We start from the raw sequence: 13,535 nt of genomic DNA, 5'->3' as shown, positions 1-13,535 counted from the left end.
AAGGGGCGGAGGGGGGGAGGGGGGTGAAGGGCCTGAGGCAACTTCTTGCAGTGCCCCAGATGCTGGGCCCAGGACAAACACTCCCCACTGCAGGCCCCAACTCTCCTCCACCTCTTCCACAAGCCCCACTGCTACTCTGCCCCCTTGACCCCTCCATTGAGCAACGCCGCCTCGGGGAATTATGGAGAAGCAGAATGCAGTAGACTGGGAGAGGGCAGTGTGGTGGGGTGAAGCCATTTGTGGGCCACTCCATCTCCCACCACCCGTGTCATAAGTGCAGGAGGGTGACTGCTACTATCGCCCTGTGCCAGACCCCCTGATTACCCCAGGTCTCTCCCATGCATAGAATAGGGCAGCTGCCAGGGCCCCCCAAAAGTATGGGGTCTGGGTAGCCACTTTGATCCATCCTATGGAATCTACAGCTCTGTTCCCAACTATGCAGGTTACTCACTAGGGGTATGTCTACACTACAGCACTAATTCGAACTAACTTAATTCGAATTAGTTAATTCAAACTAAGCTAATTTGAATTAGTGCATCTAGAACTAAAAACTAGTTCGAATTGGCGTTTTGCTAATTCGAACTAGCATGTCCACCTTGAGTGGACCCTGAACCGAGGTTAAGGATGGCCGGAAGCAGTGCCGGCAGGGCATCAGATTAGGACAGATTAGGAGCGTGGAGCTGCTGTCTCAGGCTAGTAGAGGGCTGTGCTTAAAGGGACCCGACCCCCCCCCCCCCAGACAGACAGTTCTCAGGGGTTCTCCGCTCACTTGTCTAACTCGATGAGGGTCAACAAAGCAGTCCTGGCTTGGAGTGCCCTGAATGCCCACACTCGGCACATCACAGCACTCGGCCATCAGCCCGGCTGCACTTGCCGCAGGCTGCCATCTGGTGGGGGGTCAATCAGGGGACTGCAGGAGAGCTTCCACCCCGAGGAGCCCGCAGAGCCACCCCAGTCCTCCCCATCGGGGGCTCGTACCCCATTCCTCCCTCACTTCCTTCCACTAACCCCTTCCTAGCCCCCCTTCCTGATGTACAAAATAAAGGACATGTGTGTTCAAAAATAGAAACTCTCTTTATTGAACAAAACTCGGGGAGACTGGGAAAAGGAGGTGGGAGAGGGGAAGAGAGAGGGTGGGAGAGGGGAGGGCAACTAAAATGATCAGGGGTTTAGAACAGGTCCCATATGAAGAGAGGCTAAAGAGACTGGAACTTTTCAGCTTAGAAAAGAGGAGACTGAGGGGGGATATGATAGAGGTCTCTAAAAGCATGAGTGGTGTGGAGAGGGTGCATAAAGAAAAGTTCTTCATTAGTTCCCATAATAGAAGGACTAGAGGACACCAAATGAAATGAATGGGTAGCAGGCTTCCAACTAATAAGAGAAAGTTCTTCTTCACAAAGCAAATAGTCAACCTGTGGAACTCCTTGCTGCAGGAGGCTGTGAAGGCTAGAACTAGAACAGAGTTTAAAGAGAAGTCAGATAAATTCATGGAGACTGGGTCCATGGAGTGGTATTAGCCAGGGGATAGAAATGGTGTCCCTGGCCTCTGTTTTGGAAGGCTGGAGATGGATGGCACGAGACAAATGGCTTGGTCATTTTCTTCGGTCCATCCCCTTTGGGGTAACTGGTGTTGGCTGCTGTCAACAGACAGGCTACTGGGCTAGATGGACCTTTGGTCTGACCCAGTACAGCCGTTCTAAGATCAGGGCTCAGGGTCGGGGGTCTCACTGGACCACCTTGATTTTCATGCAAACCTGCTCCTGGGTGGCCAGGCTGGCAGCTATCCTGCCCTAGATGGCCACTTTCCTGTGCCTCGTGCGGAGGTCATGAATGAGGTCCACGATGTCCGCACTAGACCAGGCGGGCGCCCGCCTCTTGTGGCCCTGGGCAGGCTCCTGGGAGCCACCAGCCTGGTCCTGGGAAGAGGCGGAGGGCTGGGTGGCAGCGGGTGGCTGGTTCGTGCCGTGCCAGGTGCAGGGTCTGCTAGCTGGGTGCTGGCAGGTTTGCACCTGGCACGGGCACCGTAGCCAGACCGTGCCCCTTTAAGGGCTCCGGGGCCGGGAGGCGGGCAGAAGAGTTTCCCTGGTGGTGCCCAGAGTGGCCACCAGGGAAAGCTGGGGAGGGCTAGCCTCCCACTAGTTCGAATTAAGGGGCTACACAGCCCTTAATTCGAACGACTTAATTTGAACTAGGCGTTAGTCCTCGTAGAATGAGGTTTACCTAGTTCGAATTAAGCGCTCCGCTAGTTCGAATTAAGTTCGAACTAGCGGTTTGCATGTGTAGCACCTATCAAAGTTAATTCGAACTAACATCTGTTAGTTCGAATTAACTTTGTAGTGTAGACATACCCTAGCTTCCTCACTGACCCACATCACTGAAATCAGGTTTCTATCATCTTGAATTGCCTCTAGTTTCTATTATTATTATTACCAGGCACACAGGAAAAATGATCCATTAGTGTGAGAAGCAAGATTGCTGTGAGTTTACCTATGGCAAAGTCCACCACTGTTGCCGGTGAAAAATTGTGATGAAAAGAATTAAATATAAGATGAGTTGAAATCTACAAGCTGTTTAAAGAGGTTATCAGAGCATAACAGTGTATTTTACAAATATTTTTGGCCAGCATATTTCGATTTAATAACTGTTGTGTTTTTAAAGGTTTTTTTTATCTTTGTTGTAATAAAGTCAGATATATCTCACTTGTGAGTCATTCCCTGTTTCCTTCCGTCTTTAAAAATGAAATGACAGAGCATTAACAGCAGGTGGGTGCTGTGACATAAATGTTTTATTATTACACTGAGTCTGTCTCCTGAACCACTTGTCTACAGAAGATGCTTTCTTCTTAGTTTGTAGCTGTGATACAAAAGAAACCAAAACTGGAGAAGAGCCAAGCCAGAAAAACCTGAGTGCCTTGTACACAGACATATGTGGGATAGGTATATATTTCCTGCCTGTCCTGGTCCCCACACTGCTCTTGAAAGTGGCCAGCAGGTCCCTGTAGCCCCTAGTAATGGGTGAGGGTGGTAGGGGATCTCTATGTGCTACCCCGACCCTGAGAGCTGATTCTGCAGTTCCTGTTGGCTAGGAAATGCAGCCAATGGGAGGTGAAGGGGAGGCAGAGGTAACATGCAAAGCAAGGCCAGATTATGACATTTGGAGTCCCTAAATTATGTCATGTTAGGGTTGCCAAATTTCTACTCACACAAAACTGAACACCCTTGCTCCACCCCTACCGCACACCTCCTCCACAGTCCTGCCCCACCCTGCCCTTTCTTGGAAGCCCTGATTCTGCTCATTCCATTCTCCTCCCTCTGTCATTTGCTCTCCCAACCTTCCTTCCTCACACTAGGGCAGGGGATTGGGATGTTGGGGGCAAAGCGGGGAGAGAGAGCAGAGGACTCTAGCTGGGGATACAGGCTCTGGACTGGGGCTAAGGATGAGGAATTTGAGGTACAGCAGGGGGCTCCAGGCTGATGAATGGAGTGTGGGAAGGGGCTCTGGACTGGGGCAGGGGGCTGGGACGTAGGGGACTCTGAAAGTTCTGACTGGGGGGGCAGACTCTGGAGTGGGGCTGGAAAGGTTTGGGGTGTAGGAGGATGTTCTGAGCTGGAACCAAGAGGTTCAGAGGGTGGGAGGGGAATCAGGGCTGGGGCAGAGGGTTTGGGCATGAGGGGCGAGATGAGGGCTCTGGCTGGGAGAGTCGGTGCTGGGGTGGGACTGAGGATGAGGAGTTTAGGGTGCAGGAAAGTGCTCCAGTCTGGGATTGATGGGTTCAGAGGGCAGGAGAGGGATCAGGGCTAGGGCAGGGGGATTGGGGCACAGGAATGGGACAGGGTGCAAGCTCCAGGCAGCACATACTTCAAGCAGTTCTCGGAAGCAGCAGCATGTCCCCTCTCTGGCTCCTAGGTGGAGGTGTGGCCAGGCAGAGCAGCACATAGAACTGTCTGCAGGCACTGCCCCCATAGCACCCACTGGCTGTGGTTCCCAATCAATGGGAGCTGCAGAGCTGATGCTTGGGGTGGGACAACGTGTTGAGCCCCCTGCCTGCCCACATGCATAGAATACATAGGGCTACAAAATGGCAATAGAGAATACAAGAGGCAATAGGGTATGTAGGATGTTGATAACCCTCAAGCTTAAAGCTAAATTATTAATTGTATAATATGACTAGCACTCAGGTAATAAGCAAACCATTAGAAACTTGTATGTGGATTGGTTTTTTCCAATATCCTGATTTGGTTTTTTTTTTAATAGAAGTTTATGCTGAATTACCAAATAATGGTACTAAAGCAGTATTATTTTACCAGGATATTTCTGTGAAAGTTAGTGCTATTTTGTCTATGGGTGCTCCTACCCTGCACCGTTATTTTGAGATAACTAATGTTGTTTTGAAATAACAATGTGAGCGTCTACACAGCCATTCTGTTATTTCAAAATAATTTTGAAATAATGGACGGCTTATTCTGAAATCTGTAAACCTCATTCTACGAGGAATAACTCCTTTTGCAAAATAGCTATTTTGAAATAAGGCGTGTGTAGATGCTCCACTGCTGCTATTTCGAAACAGCCCCTCACGAGGGCCATTCTAAGTTAGAGCCCCAGGAGGCACTGGGGAGAAATAAATCAACATAGCATGCCTACATTAGAGAAGCCTGTCTCAAACTAATTTTGAGGCTTCCATGCAATGTAGACATGCTATTTCAAAATAAGCTATTTCGGAATAACTTATTTTGAAATAAGCATGCAGTATAGACATAGCCTGTGTTCTTACAGGAAAATGAGAGGATTTTTTTTTACGCCACGAATAAGGAAAATTATCCTTCTTTTCATATGAATAAAATAAAAAGCATTTGAATAATTTTGTAAAATATATTAACAGATTTTTTTTATTTCTTACTACAATACAATGAATTGTTGGGATTTTTCTTTTGCCATACTATAAACATACAATGAAGGTTCCCAAAACAGACAGAGAAGCCAACACAGATTTATCTTCCTCAACACCCACTCGACCCAAGTCACAAACTCAGTTATGTGAAACATGGATAGCGCATGAAGCAGAAAGTGGCATGTGGACTAAAATACGCAACTGTACATATGTACAGATCATAAGAAGAACACACTAATATTTAAGAAAACGAAGAAAAATGGGAACAAAAGCACTATATGACTAAGGCTACATCTAGACTAAATGCCTTTTTCAAAAGAGGCTTTTTCAAAAAAGAGCATCTAGATTGCACTAAGCGGATCGCTTTTTCGAAAAAGAGCGTCCAGACTGCCTGGACGCTCTGTCGAAAAAAGGGCACCTGAAGCACTTCTGCAGCCTTTATTTCCGGGTCCTACAGCATGCTCTTTGCAGAGACACATGCTTAAAGGGACTCCCCCTGAACTGCTGTTCCTCTGCTCCTGCAGCAGGCTTACCTACCTCCTAGAGGAACAGTGAAGCTTCTGCAGTGCTTGTTTTGAGTGTCTTGCTTTCTGGGACACCACAGCAGTGTTGTTTTTGATTGGTATTTGTGCTTTACAATCCTTTTTTTTTTTTTTTGCCATAGAGGGGGAGCTGCCCCTGGGCAGGCAATGGCCCCACACTGTAATGCTTCAAGTTCTGCTGCAATTCCATGAGACCTTCATGATGTTCATGCCAGGTCTGGATTCAGAACCCAGCCTCGAGCCCTTCGCTCGGGCTGCAGCAACACTGTTCTTGGCACCGAACTTCTTCCCAGAGAGGTGATTCTGGAGGCTGGAGACAAGTTCAGACTGGTGGGACCAGCTCATCATGGAGCAGTGAGACGACCAGGCTTGGCTCCGAAACTTTAGAATGTGTAAGGCCACCTTCCAGGAACTATGTAACTGGCTCACCCCTGCCTTGCAATGACAGGACACCCACCTGCGCTCCGCCATCCCCCTGGAGAAGAAGGTGGCTATTGCCCTCTGGAAGCTGGGCATCCCCGACAGCTAGGCTACGTCTACACTGGCATGATTTTCCGGAAATGCTTTTAACGGAAAAGTTTTCCGTTAAAAGCATTTTCGGAAAAGAGCGTCTAGATTGGCATGGATGCTTTTCCACAAAAGCACTTTTTGCGGAAAAGCGTCTGTGCCAATCTAGATGCGGTTTTCCATAAAAAAGCCCCAATTGCCATTTTCGCGATCGGGGCTTTTTTGCGGAAAACAAATCTGAGCTGTCTACACTGGCCCTTTTGTGCAAAAGTTTTGCGCAAAAGGACTTTTGCCTGAACGGGAGCAGCATAGTATTTCCGCAAGAACACTGACAATCTTACATGAGATCGTCAGTGCTTTTGCGGAAATTCAAGCAGCCAGTGTTGACAGCTGGTAAGTTTTTCCGGAAAAGCGGCTGCTTTTTTGGAAAAAGTGGCCAGTCTAGACACAGCCCTACAGTTTCGCATGGGGAGATCTACTGTTGACGCCATGTTGATGGAGGTAAGAACCTCTCGGAGGACAGTCCATGTGGGGTAGAGGAAGTGTAATGGAAAAGGGCAGGGGGGAGGGGGATAATGGAGTGGGAGTGGGGGAGGGCTCCTATTCTCACCCTGCCCTAATGTTGGGAGGGGCAGCCTGGCGGGGGGCTCCTAGGGTCTTGGTGGGGAGAGAAAGAGAAGGCACATCCCAAGGACTTGGGCAATCCCTCTAACTTCCTATTCTGCGTGTTTGTATGTGTCTATTTCTGCAAGTGGTGAGGGCCATCGACTCAGAGCTGCTGAACAGGATTGTCTGCCTCCGAGACCTGGACACCCTCGTGGCTGGTTTTGCTGGGCTAGGATTCCTGAACTGTGGAGGAGCGCTCGATCGAACTCGTATCCCAATCCACGTACCACCCCATCGAGCAGCCCCATACATCAACAGAAAAGCCCCGGACAGCTGCCATCCGCCAAGCCCATCAGGTGGGGGTCTGCATACGGGAAGGCCTGCATGAGAGATTCTCAGCAGGAGCCCAGTGACTCTCCCCAGGGCTTCCCCAATGGGGCCTGTGGCCTGGCACCCCCCTAAGACCTTTTCTCCCACAACCCATCCCTGCACCAGTCTCCAGACAGTTAACACACACACACCAGGTTTTATGTCCAAAACATTATGTTTATCACCAAAACAATCAAACAATGTGCAAATAATAACTTTTTGTAACAAAATAAAACTGTGCAAAATGTTTTCAAAAATAAACTTTGTTAAAATAGCACTCTTTTTAACTGGGGACGAGGGGGGATGTAAATCTGGCACAGGGAGGGAGGGAGGGAGGTTTAGGGCTGAGGGTGTTGCTTGGCCCACAAAAGTCTGCCACCTCGGGTCCGTGGCCCTAAACATGCTTGGGGTAGAGTGGGGCCTGGGACAGTCGGGGGGCTGCAGCTGGGTCTGCGATGGCAGGGGTGAGGGGGAGGCAGGGGTTGAGGGGGGGCAGAGGGTGTGGGGGAGGAAGGGAAGGCAGGGGGTGAGGGGGAGGAAGGGAAGGCAGAGGGGGCTGGAGCAGGTTGAGCAGCAAAAGGAGCAGCACCTGGGAAACCCATGGCCTCCCGGATAGTCCCACATATTGCTGTCCGCTGCTGGAGGAGCTCCTCCAGCAAGCAGTCATGCCACCGAGCCTCTTCCCGCATCTTTTCTGCCAGGGTGTCTTCCATCCGTTCAAGGGCCTCAACGTGCCTCTGCATGAGGTCATTGTAGACCCGCCAGTGCCTGCGGCTTCCATGGGACCAGGTGGGTGGTGGCATGGGTGTCACATGCTGGTCTGATCCGACAGGTCCAGCTGTGGAGAAGAGGGAGAAGTGGTCACTTTTATGCATGCACACGCTGTCCCTGCTTGTGATAAGTGAGTAAGTCCTTGGGACAAGGGATGCCAATGTTCTCACTGCAAGCCCACGTCTGGCCTGGCCAGCAGCCCCGTCCTCATATGGGCCCTAAGCTGGCTAGGGCTACGTCCCGCCTCCCGCCCCTGCCCCCACACCCTCACCATGGCCATACAGCCCAGGGAAGTGTCCAGTCACAGTGGGTCACAAGATGTAGGACAGGGGCCTGGAGCAGCTTGGGTCTCCCAGGGCCCCCACCCACCACCTACCCATCGCAGCACCATCTGCGGGAGCGATTGTTGTGTCGCTTGTGCATACATGCCCGAGTGCTATGTGAGACACTTGCGGTGGTCTGTGCGGTGTCATGTGCGCGCCCTTGTGACCAGCCTGCTTCCCGCAGTTCTTGGTGGGGGGAGGACAGCCCTCCCAGGGGTCGGACATGTATGGGGCCCTCCCCCAGCTGTGAGCAGCTGCCCATGTGTGCCCTGGGACTGAACATGCTTGCACACGCACAGAGAGGTGCAAACTGTCCAGGAAGAGCATGACATGTGAAGATTTGCCTGCATCCCCTGTGCTCCCACCTCCCCCGTTCTGTGTGTGTGACCCTGACCACACTCACCTGATGTTCCCTGACCAACGTTAGAGGATGACTGCGAGATCTCCTGGGTCTGGGAGACTGGCTGCAGGGTCAGGGTGATCAGACTCTGGTTGGGGTCCTCCTCCTCCTCTTCCTCCTGCAGCTGCTGCTCCGGGTTGTCCTCAGCCACCTCCTGGCATTGCTGGACCGGTGTCTGCAACCCAGACTGAACTAGAACCAGTGCAGAGAGGGGCTCCCCACCACCCAGGATTCTGTCCAGCTCCTGGAAGTATGCGCAGTGGTGAGGCACTTCCCCAGAGGTGGAGCTGTGCTCACGGGCTCTGGCATAGCCCTGCCTTAGTTCTTCTACCTTGGCCTGCACCCGGTCCAAGGTTCTGGGGTGATGGCCTTTTTTTGCCAGCCCCTCAGCCATGCGGCCGTAAATGTCCCATGTGAAAATGAACTTGGCAGGGTTGCTCTCACATTTTTCCTGATTTTTTCAGCAGTCAGATTATTTAATTTATTAATTTATTTATGTGTTTAATTTAATTTAATAAGATATGTAGGCATAGTTAGACTTTTACCCGTATCAGCTGTCCAAGAAAACGCTGCCTTAGAAGACTGATAGCTGACTTGTAGAAACACTAATTTTACATTTATTTTTTACAATTATCTCCCCCCCACCCAGCCTCCCATCTGTCAATGAGGAACAGTTAGTGAAGGCTAAGGAGAGCTTAAGGGTATTTGTGTAGACGGAGGCATACATTTTTCTCATATTTGAATGAAAATGTCTGTTTTTAGAGAGAATCTTCTTTTTCCCAGATCTCCTTTATTTATCAACTGGCTTTGATAAAATTTGAAATGGAGTCAGTTTTTCTCTTTTTTTAGAGGCTCCTTATATTGCAAGGCCCTAAAATGTAATTTAGTAAATTTATGCCTTAATCTTGCACTGGTGCGGAGCCACCTGGTCTCCCACCCCTAGGGGCTGCAGGGACATGCTAGCCATTTCCAGGAATAGCATGGAGACAGGGCAAGCAGGGAGCCTGCCATAGCCCTGCTGCACCACCGACCGGGTTCCACCCGAGGTAAGCGCTGCCAAGCCAGAATCTGCACCTAGTTCTCTGCCCCTGCCCTGAGCACCCTTCCCTCACTAGAACTGCACCCTCCACAAACACCTCCGCCCTCTGCTCCAGCCCAGAGCCCACACCCTGCACTTCCAATTATAACCCAACTGCCCACCCCAGCACTAAGCCCCCTCCTGGAAAACGCCTACTCTTAAATACTCAGAAATACTGTGGAATCTCTAATGTCCACAGGCAGCCTCTGTTTTTATGGTTTTATTCAAAAAATAGAAAACCCCCACACATATTAAATTGCACGATATTCAATTAAGCCATGTTACTAGGGCAGAGGACTCAGTTCATTGTACTGGAATTTGAATATGTTGTTCCAAAGTGTCTTGGCTTGAATTACATACCCATTTAAAGTGGGTGTAAACTTTGGGTAAGAGAACCTGAAATTCTCCCAAGCTTTGCTAATCTAAATAATTTTGTTTGGTTGGTTTCCACTTTGTTTTAGAGTTTAACACGAAGGTCCTAACACTACATGCTCCAATCTTCTACAGGTTGCACCTCTGTAAACTGGAACTCCCTAGTCTGGCAACATCTGTGGTCTGGCAGGACCATGGATGTTCCAGGTTGAGAGAACCCCAGCGTGCTGCAGGGTGGTGGGAGAACCTGGCACAATGCGGCAGTGCAGGGAGAGGGCCCAGTGCACACCCCAAGTAGGCAGGGAGGAAGGAGGGTGGGAAGCCTGGTGCGCAAACCCAACTCAGCTGTTGGGGGGGCCAGGAAGCCCAGTGAAGCGGCAGGGTAGGGGGGCCAGCAACAGGGGGACAGAAATGACCTCCCATGGTCCAGCAAAATCCTTCATCTGGGACCAGTTAGGTCCTGCAGATACTGGACCAGGAAGGTCCAGTAAAATATTATTTAGTGACAAATATTTAAAATGAGCAGTAAAAATCAGGTGAAATCAGCTTTCCTCTTTGCTCATGGATATAATTAAACTGTTAGTTTCTTAAGGAAAATTGCTCAAGCATTGGCAACTTGCCAAGTATAATTTAAGTATTACAGTGATGATGGATAATACAACTACAGTAAATGCAATGCATAACTATATTTTCTTACTGTACAGGTTTCTAGTTTTAGACAGCTAATCAGTAGTAAATCCTTAGTTTTTTAAAAGTACAATTATTATTGAATTAAATACCAATACCCACACATTTTACACAAATCTTGGCTGTGACATAATATTCCATATTCTTTATGATAATATGCCTATTATATGAATACACCATAACTGAGATATACTTGAGGCAAAATAATTCATGTAAGGTATCATTGAACAGGCTATGATTCACTGAATATGATTGTTTCACAAGGCATAAAGGATCTGACGACAAAGGGTTCTGGGGTCAGCTGATCCCCATCTAGATTACCGCGCTGTGCTGACAATCAGCTGATCGGCACAGTGTGGTGTCCATTTTGATGTATTTAAATCGCCGCTTCATTTTGCTATGTCTAGTAAACTCATCTATATGGCTCCGTCGACAGAACCATGTAGTTTAGACACACCCACAAGCGGTAGCATATTACATGTATTATGATATTTTTTAATGATTTTATGCTTAGGCATAAATGGGTTAGATTTTTATCTGTAAATGTGCATCTACATAGCATGGCTAAAGCCAAAATAAGTTACGCAACTTGAACTATGTCATTTGTGTAGCTTAAGTTGAAATAACTTAATTCGGTTTTTGGCACTGTCTACACATGAGGAAGTCCAAGAAAGAGCACTCTTCCTCTGACTTCCCTTACTCCTTGTAAAATGAGGGTTACAGGAGTCAGAGTAAGAAGTCCTCCAGTTCGATATTATTTTGACATGTTGAAATAAGTGCTTGTAGTGTAGACGTGGACTATGTTATTTCGAAATGACCAAACACAGTGGGCACAACCCACTTCTTCCTACGAAAGCTAACGTTACCATGTACATTTTTTGTTAGTCTCCAGGGGTATGTCTATACTGTACCCTTAGCTCAAAATAAGCTATGCAATTTGAGCTACGCAAATTGTGTAGCTTATTTTGTGTATATCGACATAACTTATTTCATAATTTGGTGCTGACTACACAGCGCCAAATTTCAAAATAAACCGCTATTCTGAAATGTCCCTTAATTGTCATGGAACGAAGTTTACAGGGACGCCGGAATAGCGTACCTGTTATTTCGAAAGATATTTTGAAATAACAGGCATGCTGTCAAGATGTGGAATAGCTATTTCGGGATACCAGGAGTATCCTGAAATAGTGCCATAGTGTAGACATACCCTAAGTGCTGTAGGACTCATTGTTTTTTAAGTTTTTTCAGTTACAGACTAACACGGCTACCCCTTTGAAACTTTTAAATGTGGGAGTAATTCGCACTACAGCACAAGGTTAAGTCCCTCTGATTTATAGTCTTCCCTATATTTCAGATTTTTGATTGCTTGTTTTAAACTGCCCTTAATTACTGTGTATGTATATAAGCAACTTTCCAGATATTTGATCAAACACTGTTTTGAATAAATGGCTCCACAGTCAGCATCAGGCTCTGTGTACGGATGAATAAGTGAAAATAAAACCTACTATCTCCTGGGCAAATGTAGAAAATGTATCTTTTAAATGTTCACTGTGCTGCTTTCCCTTTCATAAGTGTCCCTCTAGTCATAAGCAGATAATGAGAACAAACTCCTAAAGGGATACTGCTGCTAAATTTATGATTGAGGTCAGTTGGTCAATAATACTGTTCTGTACAAAAGGCAACACTAAAATACCTTACTAAAATCCCAGCAAATATTGTGAAAGAGTAATATTTTTGTCTTGATACCTTTGGGAATTACACAAATATTTATATGCTGAAAGGAAAATATAACCCAAAGATTTTATTTATATGATTTTCTGTGGAAGGTATAGAAATCCTGTATTAACAATATTTTTGTTGTTTTTCAGTCAATCATACTTTATTTTAACACAGATATTCTTAATAAAAGTAAGAACCAAAAGACACCACCAATGAATTCTCTTTTAGTTCTCCTTGCTTCTAAGTTGTGTATTAAGAATCACCAAATCAGAAAAAAAACATGCCCTTTACTACCTATGAGGGACTGCACTTAATGGTGAATCTGATTATTATCCATGATAATATGGAGGATAGGAACTTTGTTCTTTTGCTTTCATACAGTGCTGTCACGTTAACATCCCATGCCAAAATTATTTTTATAAAAGCCATATTTTTATGTGGAGAATTTTATAACACATGTAGGTAAATTCTCATTGTTCAATTTACTTTTTCCAACCAAAAATATTTAAAAATACAGTAAAAATAATCTTATTTTTTATGAAAGTTTGTATGGGCAGAGACCTTAGAACAAAAGGGGAACATGCTTTTAAAAAAAAAGAAAAATAAAACCAGTTTATGGTTTATTCCTTTTTGATAGTTTTCCCGTCAGTTCTCCATTGAACGTTTAGGTATCTCTATGGAATGTTTTTATTTTGTTTTCACCATGCTTCATTCTCTTTCTTTGGGCACATTTAGACTACATCTCTCTGTTGAAAGAGGGATGTAAATGAGCCTGATTGAAAATGCAAATGAAGCATGGATTTAAATATCCGGCACTTCATTTGCATATTCGCACCCGATCGCTGTTTCGAAAAAAGGGTATTTTGAAAGGGAAACCGCAGTCTAGACGCAGTTCTTTCAGGAAAAAAAAACCTTTTTCGAAAGAACCCATACTCCTCATTTTTTCAGGAGTATGGGTTCTCTCGAAATAGGGGTTTTTTTTTTTTGAAAGAACAGTGTCGGGACTGCGGTTTCCCTTTCAAAATACCCTTTTTTCGAAACAGCAATCGGATGCGAATATGCAAATGAAGCATGGAATATTTAAATCCACGCTTCATTTGCACTTTCAATTGGGCTCATTTACATCTCTCTTTTGACAGAGGGACGTAGTCTGGACATAGCCTTTGTTATTACACATTTTGTATGGTACATTTTAGGGCTTATGATGTCTTTATTTTTTTTCACTCAGTTGGACACTTTTATGGTTGTGTTCCAGTGCAGTTAATTTTGATAA

At 46.7% G+C, this 13,535-nt stretch overlaps 2 protein-coding genes across 5 annotated transcripts in view; both read right to left on the bottom strand.

The window, feature by feature from the left end:
• Positions 1-13,535, bottom strand: part of ACYP2 (acylphosphatase 2) — a 94,254-nt gene that overhangs the window by 20,202 nt on the left and 60,517 nt on the right. The gene's annotated exons all lie outside the window — the stretch shown is intronic.
• On the bottom strand, positions 6,178-13,019 carry LOC142828061 (uncharacterized). The gene is made up of 2 exons (XM_075925477.1): positions 8,410-13,019; positions 6,178-7,750 (listed from the first exon to the last, which is right to left on the bottom strand). Exons 1-2 carry the CDS (start codon positions 8,798-8,800, stop codon positions 7,251-7,253), a joined length of 891 nt encoding a protein of 296 aa, XP_075781592.1. The 5' UTR covers positions 8,801-13,019; the 3' UTR covers positions 6,178-7,250.

The sequence above is a fragment of the Pelodiscus sinensis genome, chromosome 3, assembly GCF_049634645.1.
Source record: "Pelodiscus sinensis isolate JC-2024 chromosome 3, ASM4963464v1, whole genome shotgun sequence".
In the NCBI taxonomy this organism is placed as follows: Eukaryota; Metazoa; Chordata; order Testudines; family Trionychidae; genus Pelodiscus; species Pelodiscus sinensis.
This window is presented reverse-complemented; position numbering and strand designations above follow the sequence as displayed.

Coding starts and splice junctions, on each gene's coding strand:
- LOC142828061 (XM_075925477.1), bottom strand. CDS start 8,800: ATGGCTGAGGGGCTGGCAAAAAAAGGCCATCACCCCAGAACCTTGGAC. Junction 7,751..8,409: donor CGTTGGTCAGGGAACATCAG/GTGAGTGTGGTC, acceptor TCTTCTCCACAG/CTGGACCTGTCGGATCAGAC.